Source organism: Entelurus aequoreus, linkage group LG09 (genome assembly GCF_033978785.1).
Source record: "Entelurus aequoreus isolate RoL-2023_Sb linkage group LG09, RoL_Eaeq_v1.1, whole genome shotgun sequence".
In the NCBI taxonomy this organism is placed as follows: domain Eukaryota; kingdom Metazoa; phylum Chordata; class Actinopteri; order Syngnathiformes; family Syngnathidae; genus Entelurus; species Entelurus aequoreus.
In genome coordinates this window covers 61,710,505-61,728,033 of record NC_084739.1, presented here as the reverse complement: position 1 = coordinate 61,728,033, position 17,529 = coordinate 61,710,505, and the positions used below count along the sequence as shown (strand labels likewise).

Here is a 17,529-nt window from a genome sequence, read left to right as displayed (position 1 = left end):
TACTCACAGCACCTGTAATCAAACAAAATTACAAGACAGATACGTTTATGTTTATGGTATGTAGCATCCAAAGCCAAGTATGCTTACACAATACAAAATATGTGATAGGTATTAAGGAGATTACATTTGAGAAAAAAACATGACTTAAAGTTACTGGAGGTGGTTAAAATAAGGTGCGTAAACTATGAATTTGTGATCAGGGTATAGGTGTGCAAGACATCCAAAATGTTTAAACAATATCGTTATTTGGTTCCTTGATCAGAGTACTTGTTTGGCTCTGTTGGATGACGGCGGCGGGGGTTTGGGGGTGGGGGGCATAAATAGATATCCATAACCCAACTTTGGGAGGTTGACATTGTTTTCTTATTATATTTGTACTATCATTCTATGTTTGTATTCGTGTAGGCCAGGGGTGTCCAAAGTGCGGCCCGGGGGCCATTTGCGGCCTCCGGGTAATTTTTTAACGGCCCCAGGGCACATTTAAAAAAAAATACGATCTAAATAAATAAAAAACATTAAAAGTGGTATTTAAAGAGCAAACAGGTGAAATGTAACAAGAAAATGTAGCAATGTTTACTCTTATCACACAAAGCTGCCATGTAGGCTGTTTCTTTCTTTAAAAAATAATAATGAATCAAAATCAATGTCATTATGAATTATTGACCTATTCAAGGCTTAAGAAGTTTACCTTCGCAATCAGCTGGTCTTGGTTGTGCTTAATAGTTTCGAGCAGGCTAATGATCTGGATTACCTCAGGCGCTGTTGACAAACCGCAGTATAAAATTAACATGTTTCAGTGTTTATCCTCATTACTCATAATCCTGACATTAGCTATTGACCTTAGTTAATGACAAAAGTTATTGACAAAGTTTGAAGAAAATATGTGATTGCTTGTGAATTTGAATTTTTTCCAAAATTTGTGGCACAGAATGACCATCCGGTATTTGTCAGTTATTGCTCACCAGAGCAGGAAATGTTGTCGGCCATTCTTCCCCCTCGCCATGTTGGCCTGCAGGCCAGACTGGATTCAGGCTCCTCTGTCTGCCACATGTTGAGGGCTGCTGGTGAAGGGGGTGGAGGGAGTCGAGGAGGGACTTTCTAGTGAGGTGGGCATTGTGAGAGAGCCATCAGTTAACCATGACTGGTAATACCCAAGGGGCCTATCTATACACTAATATTTCAGAGATCAGTCCCTACCTTGTGTAACTCTCTGCATGTTTAATGCAGGTGCTGGTGAAGGCATATGAATGCGTCCTTCCCCATGGTGAGGTGTTAAGGGAGATACATTGGTATTAAATGTTTGTGATCTGTTAACCATGGTTACTGGATGCTGAGATATTATTTCAGAGATCAGTCTTTACTTAGAAAGTTATCTCCAGTTGAGGAGTCGAGTTGACAAGTACTCATGACTCTTGCTGGCACTCGGCGAGACGGTGGAGCTGGGAGAAGGGATACAAGGAGAGGGGAATATCTTTAGCACTAAGAATGTTAACCATATCTTTAATATTAATGTGGTGGTTTCGTTTTTTTCAATGTTAAGAGATTATTCCTTACTCTGTCTGTGCAATTGGCTTGCCAACCCCAGAGATGCAAGGTCACCATTTCCCGGGTCTTCTTCACTATCATCCGAGTCCCCGAGACGATGGCTGTTGGGTAACCATATCATTAGGATTATTGCAATACCAAAATTGCCAAATATGCATATAGTACAAGCATCTCTGGTCTATTTTTGAATGCTACCGGAAATAACCTTCCTATTACTGTAGAAACATGACAAAAACAAGACGGAACACACTTACACTGGCTTCCTGTTCCTTTTTTCTGGCAGCTCCTCATTCTCTGCCTCAGATTGCAAATCCCAACTCCATGTTCCTCAGTAATGTGACACAGGAGGAAATAGTCACAATCATGAAAAATGTTTAAATCTAAGACTTCAACTGATTGTAACGGAATTGATATGGAAACGATAAAAAAGGTTATTGAAGAGGTCTCAGGACCAGGGACGTGCACATGATTATAGAGGGGCAGGGGCTCAAAGTCAGAAAAGGGCAGGAATTTTTTTTTAGGTCCTTTACACAATATGGAAATTAATGTAAAATTAAATTTGCTAATAGGAAGCTAACTACTTAGCTGTGTGTCCTTTGTAGGTAAAAGTGATTGCCATTTCTTTTGTGTCAACAAATTATGGTCATAATGAGTTAATTCACATTATCATAGGCTTGGAAGACATGAAAAGCAACAAAACACTGGTTTATTATTAGGCTATTTTTTGTTAAAGATAAGCACTTTAATATTGAACATTGAACAGTGCAACATGAACTTTGAAAAAAAATACAAAAATAAATACCCAAATGGAAAAAACTTCAATGGGAAAATCTGTCCTTCTTCCCTTAACTTGATGAAAACACCATCAAGTTGTAACTTATGGTCTATCTCACTTAATGGTCAGACTAAACAACTGAAACCCAATACAGGGCCAAAAATATGGACCAGGGGCCAGTAGAGGGCTGTATCCTTTCTTTTTTTGGCATTGGGCTGCAGGCATAATCAACATGAATCAAGTTTAAATACAGATGGCAACATTCCTAACAGATAACCTACATCTTATATCCCCAGAATGCTGAAATTATTATTATTATTAATAATAATAATTATTATTATTATTATCATTATCATTGTTCTTCTTCTTATTATTGTTATTATTATCATTATTATTATTATTATTTTGTTAACCCACACAGTAATAGCAAAGTCACAATAACCTTATATCTAAAACTCTACTGTGAGAGAAATGTGATCCGCCGTAAACGTGCATTTTATTTTGAAAATTAACCCGGTGTTTTATTTTGTACATTAATTCCTGTCCCGCACGATCCGCTCTGCTCTGTGCGGACTTGATGTGCCGTGCTCAATTGATGCGCCGTGCTCCGACGTCCGGCAAAAACAGAAGCTGACACATTGACTGATAGAACAATACAGCGTTTTTCTGAAATATTACCCATATTAGATGCTGAATAAGTGGACGGCGACTAGACCAGGGGTCGGCAACCTTTACCACTCAAAGAGCCATTTTGGAAAGTTTCACAAATTAAAGAAAACAATGGGAGCCACAAAAAATGTTGTAGGTTTAAAATGAAAAACACCGCATACAAACCTTAAATTGCTTTGCGCTATGTTAACCAGGGGTCTCTGACACACGCACCGGCACGCATCTTAATAATGAAATTTAATGTTAGTGCGGCCCGCGACTTTTAATTGAATGGCGCTTGATAGCGTCTTTCTTGCCAACCCTCTCAATTTTCCGGGAGACTCCCAAAATTCAGGGCGTACTGGCACTGCTTTTAGCACCCTCTACAGCCTGCCCAAACAGTGTACCTGCTTGGCCACATGTTGAATGCACTTAAGTGACAGCAAGGCATACTTGTTCAACAGCCACACAGCTTACACTGACGGTAGTCGTACAAAAACAACTTTAACACTGTTACGTTACAAATATGCGCCACACTTTGAACCCACACCAAAAAAGAATGACAAACACATTTCTGGAGAACATCTGCACTGTAACACAACATTAACACAACACAACAAATACCCAGAATCCCATGCAGCCCTAACTCTTCCGCTCAACCGACGCACGGAGAGGGGGGGGTTGATGTGTGGGGGGGTTTGGTGGTAACTGGGGTGTATAATGTAGACCGGAAGCGTTAGGGCTGCATGGGATTCTGGGTATTTGTTGTGTTGTGTTACGGTGCGGACGTTCTCCAGAAATGTCTTTGTCATTCTTTTTTGGTGAGGGTTCACAGTGTGGCGCATATTTGTAACGTAACAGTGTTAAAGTTGTTTTATACAGTCACCGTCAGTGTAAGCTGTGTGGCTGTTGACCAAGTATGCCTTGCTGTCGCCTACGTGTGCAAGTAAAAGCAACATATAACATGTTGCCGGGCTGGCACGCAGTTTGTAAATGCTATAGAGGACAATTAATGCAGTGCCATTAGGGCATGCCCTTGATTAAGTAATTAGAGTGAAAATAGGATAATATTTGCCCTGGGAGATTTCTAGGAGAGGCAGTCTCCTGGGAAAATCGGGAGGGTCGTTAAGTATACTGGGAAAACCGGGAGGGTCGGCAAATATGCAGCTGAGCCGCATCAGAGTGGTCAAAGAGCCGCATGCGGCTCCGGAGCCGCGGGTTGCCGACCCCTGTACGAGGAGAATGGGACCCTTACAGAAAAATGAAGAAGGGTACTGGTAACAACTGCCGTCAGTTTCCTTGTTGAAAAAATAGGATTGTAAGTAGACATTTGTCACTTTTATTTTGAACTACAGAAGGTCTAATGTTATGCCCAATGTTAATGTGTCCTTTTTCTTGTTCAGTATGTTTTTCCTCAGTTATCCAGTAAATGCGGACAAAAAACTTCTCGCCAGAACCATTGTGACACTTTACCCATCACTTAACATCAAAATGGAGGACGAAAATGAAGGATATGTAAGGAAATGATGTTAAGAGTGAGAAACACACATTACGTCGATTGATTCTGATAGTAGCTCATTAGATCACTGTTTTATTTGCGTTGTACTTGTACTCTGTGTTGTAAAGGAACACTTCTATGATCCAACATGCCACACTGGCTTTCTGGAAGATAAGCTGAGGAATAACCGCCGAAAACTAAGGGATGATCGGCGCCGTTATTGCAGAAGGGGTGGCTCATTTGAAGTCACTGTTCGACTTGAAGAAGTTACAGAAAGGGATGAGTCTGTCCAAGAATGGATAACTGTGATGAAAAGGATGAAGCCTAGTCCGGAGAATCTTTCTTCGATCAAGATGGGTATGGACAAAACCAACTTCCACCGAAGATACTGGATATCTAATCAGTCGCCTACTCTGGCAGAGATTGTTGAGAACTACCCTCGGTTCATTGATATGCCATATCTGGTAAGTCAGTAAATTTAATCACCACCTGCACTCTCAAATGGATTTGCATACAACCTTATCTAATCACCCTTGTGTTGTCCTGTTGGTAAAACTTAACAGATCGACAGAGAGTTTGAGAAGATCTTTCCAAACAAGACAGACATCTTTCTACGCAAATGGGACCCAACCATGGTCCCAAAGTTGTTGAAGCTGGCTGCTCTTGAAGGAAAAGCTGAACCACCAGAAGCTGAGAGTGCTGGTAATGTTTAGTTTATTTATGGAGGATTATCATGCCTTTTTGTGTTATCTTCGGTGCATAGAAGACTCCCCAAGTTGACACACATTTAACCTTACAGTCTCACATGTCAGTTATACAAAGTGTATATTTTTTGAATAGACTTTTTGGACAATCGAGAGGGGAGGAGTCTACCCCCCTCCTGACCTCCCTCCACCCGCCCCTAGAGAAGATTCCAGAACACAGGGAACGCGTCTGGTATCCGCTTCTTGAGGGGGGGGGCGGGGGGGCTAGTGCTGGGAGCTGTGCTACGGAGGTAGCACAGCTGCCCAGACTGGTTCACGCACCAGCACCTGTCCCCAGACTGGTTCACGCACCAGCACCTGCTGCCACGGCAACGACAGCGACTCCGCCCACGTCGTCGCCTCCTGCTTCCATGGCGACGCCTCCTGCTTCCATGGCGACGCCTCCTGCTTCCACGGCAACTCCACATGCTTCCACGGCGACGTCTGCTCTCTCCAAGTCTTCGGTGGGCCTTCTCAGGGAGCCACCACCTTCCTCGAACTCATCATTGTCTCAGCGACCTCGAGTGGTCAGACTGCACAAGCAGCTCGCTCAGAGGTCAGTGAAGGGACGCCAGTGGCGCAAACAGCAGCGACACCCAAGACTTTGTTGCAGGACTCAGAGACTGCTTAACTTCTGGCGCCACTCACGCCCACCTTCTCGGCGGCCACGAATGTGGCCTTTCCGTGGTCGCCCGCCTCGCCAGCGGCAGCGTTCCATTCGCCGACGCCACCTGACCCTTCCCCGGTGGATTCGGGGACACGTGGCCTGGCGACCCACCACCAAGTCCTCCCTCCGCCCGCCCTTGACTTGTGAACTATTTCTTGTTTTTTGGGTTCTAGTTTTTTTTTTAGTCAAGGGACATCTGGAATCTGTCCTTTAAGGGGGGGGGGTACTGTTAGGATTCGCTGCTCGGATCACAGTTTGTTAACTTTTTAGTATCATGTGAGTTTTCAGCACCTTGTGTTTGTTTCTGTTGCCAGGACGACAGATTGTGCTCAGCTGCCTCGGGTTAGTGTTCGAGACGCTCACCTGTTGTCCGGGCACTAATCAGAGGGCTATTTAGTTTACGCGCTGGCCTCACTCGGCCTGGTGGTCTTGTTTGCTCCCATGCAACAAGTTACACTCTCGTTTTACGCTCATAGTCTGTATTTTCTTACTAGCTTCATTTGGCTACTCTTTTGTTTTCCGTGCCGTGGGCACCGCGCAGCATATTTGGTCTGCAACTTAACTGCAAGCCGCTTCCTGACATCCCTCTGCATCTTGAAAAGACGACCTTCGGCATTACAATGCCTCGTAAGCGTAACACATATTAGCTAATGCTAACGATGCTAGCGCAATTACATTACGATAGCACGTACAAATATGCATGAAAACACTCCTACAGACATCACACATGGGACAGTTTAGGAAGTATTAACAGTTTTAGTTAAACTGTAACATTTAAAAACGAAATGATGAATGAAGAATCCGTACGAGTAGAAATGCTATGGACGGCTAGAAGACTGAACGGAACTCCGGTTGTAAAAAAAAAGCACTGCCGTTAAATGAAAAGTGAATTCGTCCAAAACATGGCGCCGTAGCACAAACAATAAACCACCCTGTCAGTGTTTTGCAAGTTTTTTTTTTCCAAAATAAAATAATTTTTATTATTTATTCAAATCCATAAATTAGCCACTTTGTCTTATAAACTGCTGGGTCCAAAGCGTAGGAAAAAAGTAGAGGCTTATAGTCTAGAGCAGGGGTCACCAACCTTTTTGAAAGCAAGAGCTACTTCTTGGGTAGTGATTAATGCGAAGGGCTACCAGTTTGATACACACTTCAATAAATTGCCAGAAATAGCCAATTTGCTCAATTTACCTTTAACTCTATGTTATTATTAATAATTAATGATATTTACACTTAATTGAACGGTTTAAAAGAGGAGAAAACACGGAAAAAAATGACAATTAAATTTTGAAACATAGTTTATCTTCAATTTTGACTCTTTAAAATTCAACCGAAAAAAAGAAGAGAAAAACTTAAAAAAAAGAATTTATTGAACATCATTAGTAATTTTTCCTGATTAAGATTAATTTTAGAATTTTGATGACATGTTTTAAATAGGTTAAAATCCAATCTACACTTCGTTAGAATATATAACAAATTGGACCAAGCTATATTTCTAACAAAGACAAATCATTATTTCTTCTAGATTTTCCAGAACAAACATTTTAAAATAAATTCAAAAGACTTTGAAATAAGATTTAAATTTGATTCTACAGATTTTCTAGATTTGCCAGAATAATTTTTTTGAATTTTAATTCAAAAAAATTACGTTTGAAGAAATATTTCACAAATATTCTTCGTCGAAAAAACAGAAGCTAAAATGAAAAATTTAATTAAAATTTATGTATTATTCTTTACAATAATAATAAAATTTTTTACTTGAACATTGATTTAAATTGTCAGGAAAGAAGAGGAAGGAATTTAAAAGGTAAAAAGGTATATGTGTTTAAAAATCCTAAAATCATTTTTAAGGTTGTATTTTTTCTCTAAAATTGTCTTTCTGATAGTTATAAGAAGCAAAGTAAAAAAAATTGTGGAGACCAAGTCTTTAAAATATTTTCTTGGATTTTCAAATTGTATTTGAGTTTTGTCTCTCTTAGAATTAAAAAATGTCGGGCAAAGCGAGACCAGCTTGCTAGTAAATAAATAAAATTATAAAAATAGATGCAGCTCACTGGTAAGTGCTGCTATTTGAGCTATTTTTAGAACAGGCCGGCGGGCTACTCATCTGGTCCTTACGGGCTACCTGGTGCCCGCGGGCACCGCGTTGGTGACCCCTGGTCTAGAGGTTACGGTAGACCAACTTATAGTAGAGAAGGGATTCATATGGGCCCCACTCCTGGGTAGATTTGGTGTTGTTGCCACTGTCACTTTAAATACAACAACCATGATTTGCCTGAGTAGCTGGACAGGACAAAAAATAAATAAATACAGCAACCAATGTTATAAAGCTAGAACATTTATATATCTCACACACCTGTCTTTCTTAGTGCGGTAGCTTAAAAAATGACAAATCTGCTCTTCTGGGTTGTCACGTTGTGCAAATAACTTATCAGTGTGCCGAGGACATCGATTAAAGTGCACTGTACCGGTATCTTAGCTTATTAAATTGGCGGACAAGCTTGCCCATGGTGTATAACCAAAGTAGTGGTAGAGTAAGTGGTCTTGCTCCTACACAACTGTCTTTAATAGTAACAGTAATTCAGTACAGTATGAGTAATTTCAACATATTAGCTTTGGTCTACTTTCTGTTGCATAGATGTCCGGATGGTTAGCTTGCAGACAGTGTGTCTATATACAGATGCTGTGGTCAAAATATTCAACATTCTACTGCCATTTGGCGGCTAAAGTGAATAGTGCACCCGCCCCAATTTGTCATGTTTCATGTATCAGGTCAACTGCGACAATAGGGCCATATGAATTCCCTTCCTACTGTACAGAAAATAATAACTTTATTAACATTGTTGTTTTATATTGAAAGTGCATAAATTTGCTTGAGATTTTTAAAAAAAATCGTTATTTGAGCCATTCATTATTTTACACTGATCCTGAAAAATGTAATTAAAAAATAAACTCAAAGAATAGTAGTACATTCTAATTAGGGATGTCCGATAATGGCTTTTTGCCGATATCCGATATTGTCCAACTCTTAATTACCGATACCGATATCAACCGATACCGATATATACAGTCGTGGAATTAACACATTGTTATGCCTAATTTGGACAACCAGGTATGGTGAAGATAAGGTTTTGTTTTTTTTAATTAATAAAATAAAATAAGATAAATAAATTAAAAACATTTTCTTGAATAAAAAAGAAAGTAAAACAATATAAAAACAGTTACATAGAAACTAGTAATTAATGAAAATTAGTCAAATTAACTGTTAAAGGTTAGAACTATTAGTGGACCAGCAGCACGCACAATCATGTGTGCTTACGGACTGTATGCCTTGCAGACTGTATTGATATATATTGATATATAATGTAGGAACCAGAATATTAATAACAGAAAGAAACAACCCTTTTGTGTGAATGAGTGTAAATGGGGGAGGGAGGTTGTTTGGGTTGGTGCACTAATTGTAAGTGTATCTTGTGTTTTTTATGTTGATTTAATAAAATAAAAAAAACGATACCGATAATAAAAAAACGATACCGATAATTTCTGATATTACATTTTAAAGCATTTATCGGCCAATATTATCGGCAGACCGATATTATCAGAAACATTAACAATATATAAAACAATTCAACCTACAAATGAAAAAAACAATTTGTGAAGATTTTTTTTAAATCTAAATGAGGAAGTCAGGATTAATGGCTACAATGAGCACGCATGATACCGCATGATACTGATAAAGCATGTTCCCCCTCACGAGAACAATTGTGAAGAACTGCTTCAATATGATGTAAAATACATGTGCAAACACACGCACACCTTCCTGGAAACGGAACTTGAAATGGTATCGATAACAATAGGAAGAAAAGGGTTTCCTCTTTTATTTTATTTTTAAACACAAACACACGCACACACTTTTTTACTGAGAAACCACTTGACACCTGATCTGACAATCTATGGTGGAAACAACACAATAGAGGGGGGTTAATGGACACGTGGGAAAGCTTAAGTATATTAATTAAGAACCATAAAGCTGCCTGGCTGGCTTTGACAACAAGAACAACAGATTCCTGGGTATGCTCAGAAGCGCTAATGAATATAATCAACAGTTGTTCTGGGGTGGGCAGCAGACGTGCAGTGTGGTCCAGATGGAGCTTAGTAGATGTGCGGCACAAGGAGGAGGAGAAAACCAGCCATTAACAGCACATTTCTTTTGTGCTCCTGTGTTATCCATCAGCTTAAGAGCTTTTTTACAACGGGACCTAACCTCTCCACCTCCCCGACTTCTCCCCGAGGCCGAACCAGCGGCTGCTGTCCAAGGTGGAAGCAGGTGATGATACCATCCACCCACTCATCCCCTCAAAAATCCCCCTCACACCCCCTGGGCTCTACTGCTACACACACTGCCTGGAAAAGTTAACACACACACAGTGCTCTGTTCTTTGTTTCACTGTTCGTTATCATCTCTGATCTTCTCCATCAAATTGGATTTTGTGTAGTCGTCAGAATTCACGGTATTGCTGGAAAAATACAGGGACGCATTTAAAACACGCATTACATGTTTTTAAGCGCATGTGTTTACCTTATTTCAGTAGCGGCGTGAACAGCAGCAAAATCCATCTGCAAAACATCAAAAAACACTTCTTCATTCACACACAGAGTAAAGCCTTTTGAAATGTATACATTTGTACAATAATACATATTCATCTTAGTACCTAAATTCTCAAAAATGAAAATTTAGTTTGATTAGGATTGCTGGAAGATGACGCAAATGCAACCAATCTCCGCAAATTATTTGCAGCCTTGCATCTTTTTCTAATGCTGACAACTTCCCCGCATATTTTGGCCAGTCAAATTTGTATCTGAGCGGCGTTTAAACGTGCATGTCAACTGTAACTGGTAACAATATATCAACTTTTTATTGCTACTTCCGGGTCCTGTTTAAAGCACTAAGCCTTCTGGGTATTGTAGTATATAAACATTTAGCAACACACTGGCAGCCTCACTTCCTAGTTTACATATATTTACTCAACCTAAAGTCCTCCAAGGAAAGACAATTAGGAACATATTTTCATTTGCAATGCTGCCCTAAAAAAGAGGCAGCATTTAAATGACTGAGATGTTGAAGTGTGAGTATGCAGTGTTTCCCATAAACATAAACAGCATTATGAAAAACAGTCAAATAAATGAAAATACTGGTCCATGTGCAAATATTGACATTAAATAAATGCTTAAGCCAACAAAATGTGCAAAGTATTGTAATTAAGAAATTAATAGTGTACAACTCAGGCTTTAAAGCCATATTGGTAACAATATATGCAAATAAATAACAGTCACATTAAGCAAGCAGAAACAAACATGTCTTACAGAATATTGTAAACATCGGAATAAACCTGCGTCTGAACATCTGTGACAAAACAAACCTGTTACCCTCTTCAGTCATTTATGGAAAAATCAAACCAACTTCAGTATCTCCTTTTCCACGGATTCCCTGCACATTGTGTAAAGCTTAGGAATAGCTGTCTTGGAAAAGTGCTTTCGGCCAGGTAGAACATAACGGGGGTCGAGCACGTGTATGAGATTCTTGTACCCAGACTTCTCAACTATGCTGAGCGGTAGCATGTCCTTCGCTAATTGATACACCACTGCATCCGTTATTTCTTTATAACGTTTTGAATTTTTGTCGTATGGCACTGCTGCCGAGTAATACTGTCTGCGGCAACAACAGACCACCATCGAGACGATGGTGGTCTGTTGTTGCCGCTTCGGTGCTGTTCCACTTGCACCGGCTGATGTAGATGGTTGTGGCTGTTTGATACTGCTGTACTCCAGCGGGTGAGAGCGGCTCAGGTGGTAAAATAAGTTTGTCATGTTCCCAGACTTGGTCGGGACGACGACCTTGCAAAGTTTGCAGACAGTATTACTGTGATTCGTATCGGATTTTAAAAAATCCCAAATACTGCCAAACTGGTGACGTGACGTTTCCTTTTTTATTTACAATTTCCTCTCGTGCTGCCGCACTCATATTCCCGTTTCGTTTCACTCCTCGTCGTCAGCTAGCCGTTGTTGCTTTTTTTTTTTTTTTCCTGTTAGCATTTCCCAGAATGCCTTGCGGTTCAGGCTCGGCCGTGATCGGTTGAGAGACCAAAGCCCTTCCTCTGCCTACACACCCCAGAATGCCGTGCGGTTCCGGCTCCGCCTTTCTTCCTATTTTTTTCTAACAGAACTCAGTGAAATTATCGAACGTTCTATCGACCCCATTTTCTATTGATATTGATCACATGTCTATCGCGATATATATTATTATTGTTTTATCGCCCAGCCCTACCGTAGCCTTTTTTTAATCTCGTTACCGTGCGTAATGACAATAAAGCTGATTCTGATTCTGATTCTTTTAGCATGCCCGTCTAAAAAAAAAACCACGGTGCAGACTTACATCATCTTTGCAGATCTCCCCGATGAGGTCCTTCGCCTCGCTAAGGGCTCCAGGCGTGGGAGCGAACACGGAGAAAGTCTCCTCATCTACTTGACTTATTGTCACTCCTTAAGAGGACACCAAACAGAGCGTTTCACACACTGCCCCAGGCTTTGCATTGTGGCGACAAAAAGAAACAAACAAAAAAACGATGTTACCTGTTTGAGCTTGCAACCTCCGAAGGTTGTAGCATCCCGGGCACACAAAGCGAGCTTGTTTGGATACAGGAACGTGCACCTTCTCTGCACACACACAAGCAGCGATCTGCTTATTCTGCTTGAAGTCAGGAGTTCTACATATTTATGTCCAAAACTCACCAACTACTGGCCCGTTCTCCTTCCTGACTGCCCTCGGCTCTGCTATGCATTTGTTCATGAGGTCCAGAATTTCCCGCTTTGCCACTGAAAAGTCGTTCATACACTTGACCAAACCATCAACAATACAATTATAACTAAAGTGAGTACAATCCTCACATTTCTGCACTCATTTTTATGAGAGAAACACTACTATCAAAATATTAGACTTTACAGTAGTCTGTGTAGAGCTTGTATAGCAGTAGAGATGAACTATCCACTGAAAATAAGTCAAAGTAAGCGGGTAGCAAAATAATTGTGTCTTGTGTCATTTACGTGGTAGGGGTAGTGTGCAATAGTGGTGGGCGATACTAACCTGGGTGTCATAAAAGTATCCAGTGGGGAAAAGAGGCAGGATGGATCTGTCTGAAGATCAGAAAGCAAAATAAACGGTGTATATTAGCAAGGAATATGGAAAACGAAATGTCAGTAAGTCACCTATGAGTCTGTTGGTGAGAATCTCATTTTCAGTGGTGCCCAGCTCTCGCCGTAAATAGTTAACCGGGATCCTGTCGGCCGCCGCTGCCCTATGCCTGTAGTCCACCTGCGAATAAACAAGACATTGCACTGCAGCTGGAGCACCATCTTTCCCCTTGAATGTATAGATGATGCGTGTGAATGTTGGCGTACCACTAGAGACATTAACTGAGACGTAGATGGTTTTGTCTTGCTGACAGCCGTCACTATCACACTTTGTGACTTCAATAATAAATATGGCAGTGCCATGTTAGCATTTTTTTCCATAACTTGAGTTGATTTATTTTGAAAAACCTTGTTACTTTGTTTAATGCATCCAGCGGGGCATCACAACAAAATTAGGCATAATAATGTGTTAATTGCACGACTGCATATGTCGGAATCGGTTGATATCAGAATCGGTAATTAAGAGTTGGACGATATTGGATATCTGCAAAAAAGCCATTATCGGACATCTCTACTTGTTTTGTTTTTTTGCTACTATGAGACCGATAACCAATACCAAACTTGGATTGACCTAACAAGTCTCTGGACCTAAATTAAAAACATTTTCTTGAATAAAAAAGAAAGTAAAACAATATAAAAACAGTTACATAGAAACTAATAATTAATAAAAATAAGTAAAATTAACTGTTAAAGGTTAGTACTATTGGTGGACCAGCAGCACGCACAATCATGTGTGCTTACGGACTGTATCCCTTGCAGACTGTATTGATCTATATTGATATGTAATGTAGGAACCAGAATATTAATAACAGAAAGAAACAACCCTTTTGTGTGAATGAGTGTAGATGGGGGAGGGAGGTTTTTTGGGTTGGTGTACTAATTGTAAGTGTATCTTGTGTTTTTTATGTTGATTTAATAAAAAAAACAAAAACAAAATAACGATACCGATAATAAAAAAAACGATACAGATTATTTCCGATATTACATTTTATAAAGCATTTATCGGCCGATATTATCGGACATCTCTAGTTTCAATCAATCAAAGTCATGAAATCCAATTAGTTTTATTATAATCTCATTGCACAACTGATTTTTATTACATAGACTACTGCTGGTTTAATGTCGGTTTTCCCTTCAAAATAAAATACATTTTATTCATCACTCCTTTACTAAATACATGCACAATTCTGGTAACAATATCAACTCATCCAAACAGAGAAATGATGATGGGGAAAATGTAAAAGTAGGTTTTCAAATATCTACCTTTCAGTATATGCTTACAATAAAGAATTTTTGGCCCTTTTCAGATAGCAAAGAAGTTACTAAGTCATCATAAAACGTATTTTGTTACTAAAAATATTGATGCTTTATCTACTTACAGTGGCACTGTACCGTTATATGAAAGTCTGCAGTTGTAATGTCTCTCCCACCGGTTTCTCATATGCAGTTCTGCAAATTACCACTAGAGTACGCCATAGACCAGGTTATAGTTGCTGATGTTTATAATGAATGGATAATAAAACAGTAACACTTTCTAATTTTATTGTATTCTTAGTCTGCATTTCTTTTCATATATATTATTGTACGTAATATATATATAAATATATATATTGTATACTAGTATTTGTATATTCACACTGATACTGTATATTTCGTCATATTGTTTAAAATTGATGTATTAAAATGAATTACATTTAATACTGCATTCATTTTCAAATATATTATATTATATAACATATATCTATTGTATATAATTATATATACTTTTATACTAACTAATACAGTATGTTTTGTCATCATTTATAAAAGTGCTCTGCAATGAGGTGGCGCCCGAATGCAGCTGGGATAGGCTCCAGCACCCCCCGTGACCCCGAGAGGTACTAACGGTACAAAAATGATGGATTGATATATACATCCTGTACACACACACACATATATATATATATATGTACACACACATACTTTTGTATATAATACAAATATATAATTATATATATGTATATATGTATATATATATATATATACATATATATATATACATATATAAACACGTATATATATATACATATAAATGTATGTACGTGTATATATATATATATACACACGTATATATATATATACACACACATGTATATATATATATACGTATATATATATAAATATATATTCATATATATATATATACAGTGTATATACATACATACGTTGTAAATATTGAACATATTACATTTAATTAATATAAACATGAATAATGAATTAGATAATATAACATGCAAATATTTATTTAGTTTATTTTAATTATTCGTGGGGAAAATATTTTTTGAATACTAAAATATAACATTTTAAAATGTTTCGGGCAACAATATTTTAAAATGTCCCTCACAAAAAATGGTTTTATATTTATTAATGATTAACATATTCTAAAATATAAAAAAATACAAAATATACAGTCATTAAATAGCATGAGAATGTGTGAAAAAACCTGACTGGTATTGTATATACAGTAATACGATATAATAAACACCTGCAACTCTCTGCAGTTGACAAAATAACCACTAGTAAGACAGGAAAAAGGTAAACATACACACACGTTGCTCTTGATGAATTTTAATGACATCAAATGGATTTATGCAGAAGTGGAAAAAGAGGAAAACTCGTCAGCGCCATTGTGTTTGTCGTCACGGCAACAATAATGCTCTGCAGGTCAAAGGTCAGCTAGACACTCTTGAAAGTTGGCTTACTGAGAGAAAGAGTGTGTGTGTGCTTTTCTGATTAATGTGTGTGAGAGTAAGATGACAGAGAACTGACTTAATAGATCCTATTGTTACGCAAGTTAAGATGAGACACACGTACACACACACACACACACACACACAACTGTCATGGCTTATGCAGTCATTTTGACTCCAGACGAAGCGTGCTGATTGGTCCACTGATTGCTCCATGCACATTGTCGTTCTCCAGTTGGAAGCATTTGGTGGTCTTTATTTCCGTAGTTATAATTAATTAGTACTAGTATTAGTAAAAATGAATTAAAAGTGTACAGTAATTCGACAATGAGCTCTGAGTTTGTGCTTTTACTGCCATCTAGTGTCCAACTTTAAGTCTGCATGGTATAAAATGACTGTTTTTCAGTTTTTGTTGAAATCCTGTGCTTTTTGAGGTTAAGGCTTACAAGAAACATATATAACATTGATTAAAAAAATTAATCTAATAAGAATTTTTAAGGATTTATTAAAAAAAAGCTTCAAAACATTGCAACTTTTGACACAACTTTCTGAAAATACTGCCCCAGATTCAGACATTTCAGGCCGCGGTGATCACAAAAAACATGTAAGGACTGGATGACAATAAGGAGCCCTTGGGTGGCATTTCTTTCTGTAATTATAATATCTGTAATTGTAGTTAATTACCGGTAGTACTAGTATTATAATTATATAAAACAGTACAGGAATTAGACAATGAGCTCTGAGTATGTGCTCTAACTTTCAACTTGAAAAAGAAAAGAAAAAGAGAAGTGTTGGATACTTCTCTTCTGTTAAACAAAACCAGTTTTCTTTTAAGTAATATAATATAAACCACACATTTATCAGAGCTGTCTATTTTATGGAGGAATGTAGTTAATCATAAAACTGGCACCCAATGTTATTAAAACAGTATTGATTTTGAATCAAGAGTCATTTTGAAACGAATCATTAACCCCAAGAATCAAATCAAATCGTGTGGTGCCCAAAGATTCACAGCCCTAATATGCACATCTGTTGAAGAGACCAAATATGCATGTATATGTTTATGGTTTGGTACATGTCTTTGCAGTTTGCACCCATGAACAATTTAGTTACCGTAGCCTTTTTTTAATCTCGTTACCGTACGTAATGACAATAAAGCTGATTCTGATTTTTTTAGCATGCCCGTCTAAAAAAAAAACATGGTGCAGACTTACATCATCTTTGCAGATCTCACAGATGAAGTCCTGCGCCTCGCTGAGGGCTCCTGGCGTGGGAGCGAACACGGAGAAAGTCTCCCCATCCATTTGACTTATTGTCACTCCTTAAAAGGACACCAAACAGAGCGTTTCACACTTTGCATTGTGGCGACAAAAAGAAACAAACAAAACGATGTTACCTGTTTGAGCTTGTAACCTACTAAGGTTGTAGCCTCCCGGGCCCACAAAGCGAGCTCGTCTGCACACACTCAAGCAGTTATCTTGCATTTATTGTACAAGATGCATTTAAGGCACACAACAGCTCCAACATGCGCCTATCTCCTTTCCCGGCAAAACTCGAACCCCCACACTTCCTGTCAACAACGTAATTTCCCTAACTTCACCGGAAGTCCCGCCCCCCGGCCAAAGCCATTGGCTAACACCCCGTAGCCAGCCGCTACATCATTTATGTCCAAAACT

At 38.7% G+C, this 17,529-nt stretch overlaps 1 protein-coding gene and 1 long non-coding RNA gene across 5 annotated transcripts; both read right to left on the bottom strand.

The window, feature by feature from the left end:
• Positions 1-1,191: 1,191 nt before the first annotated feature.
• LOC133656917 (uncharacterized) lies at positions 1,192-1,960 on the bottom strand. The gene is made up of 4 exons (XR_009827199.1): positions 1,800-1,960; positions 1,555-1,646; positions 1,362-1,439; positions 1,192-1,254 (listed from the first exon to the last, which is right to left on the bottom strand). It is a non-coding gene; the product is annotated as an uncharacterized LOC133656917 (long non-coding RNA).
• A 7,400-nt stretch (positions 1,961-9,360) lies between these two features.
• On the bottom strand, positions 9,361-17,523 carry LOC133657596 (polyribonucleotide nucleotidyltransferase 1, mitochondrial-like). Of its 4 annotated transcripts, XM_062059095.1 has the most exons (9): positions 17,250-17,523; positions 17,068-17,174; positions 13,140-13,245; positions 13,018-13,067; positions 12,666-12,749; positions 12,507-12,590; positions 12,310-12,416; positions 10,456-10,493; positions 9,361-10,393 (listed from the first exon to the last, which is right to left on the bottom strand). In XM_062059095.1, the coding sequence occupies exons 5-9, from the start codon at positions 12,721-12,723 to the stop codon at positions 10,321-10,323; spliced, it is 360 nt and encodes a 119-aa protein (XP_061915079.1). In that variant the 5' UTR covers positions 12,724-12,749; positions 13,018-13,067; positions 13,140-13,245; positions 17,068-17,174; positions 17,250-17,523; the 3' UTR covers positions 9,361-10,320. The 4 variants fall into 4 exon arrangements, 3 of the variants coding, with proteins under 3 accessions (XP_061915079.1, XP_061915077.1, XP_061915078.1); XR_009827290.1 differs by lacking the exon at positions 12,310-12,416; XM_062059093.1 differs by lacking the exons at positions 13,018-13,067; positions 13,140-13,245; positions 17,068-17,174; positions 17,250-17,523 and having other exon boundaries at positions 12,666-12,901.
• Between the last annotated feature and the right edge of the window lie 6 nt (positions 17,524-17,529).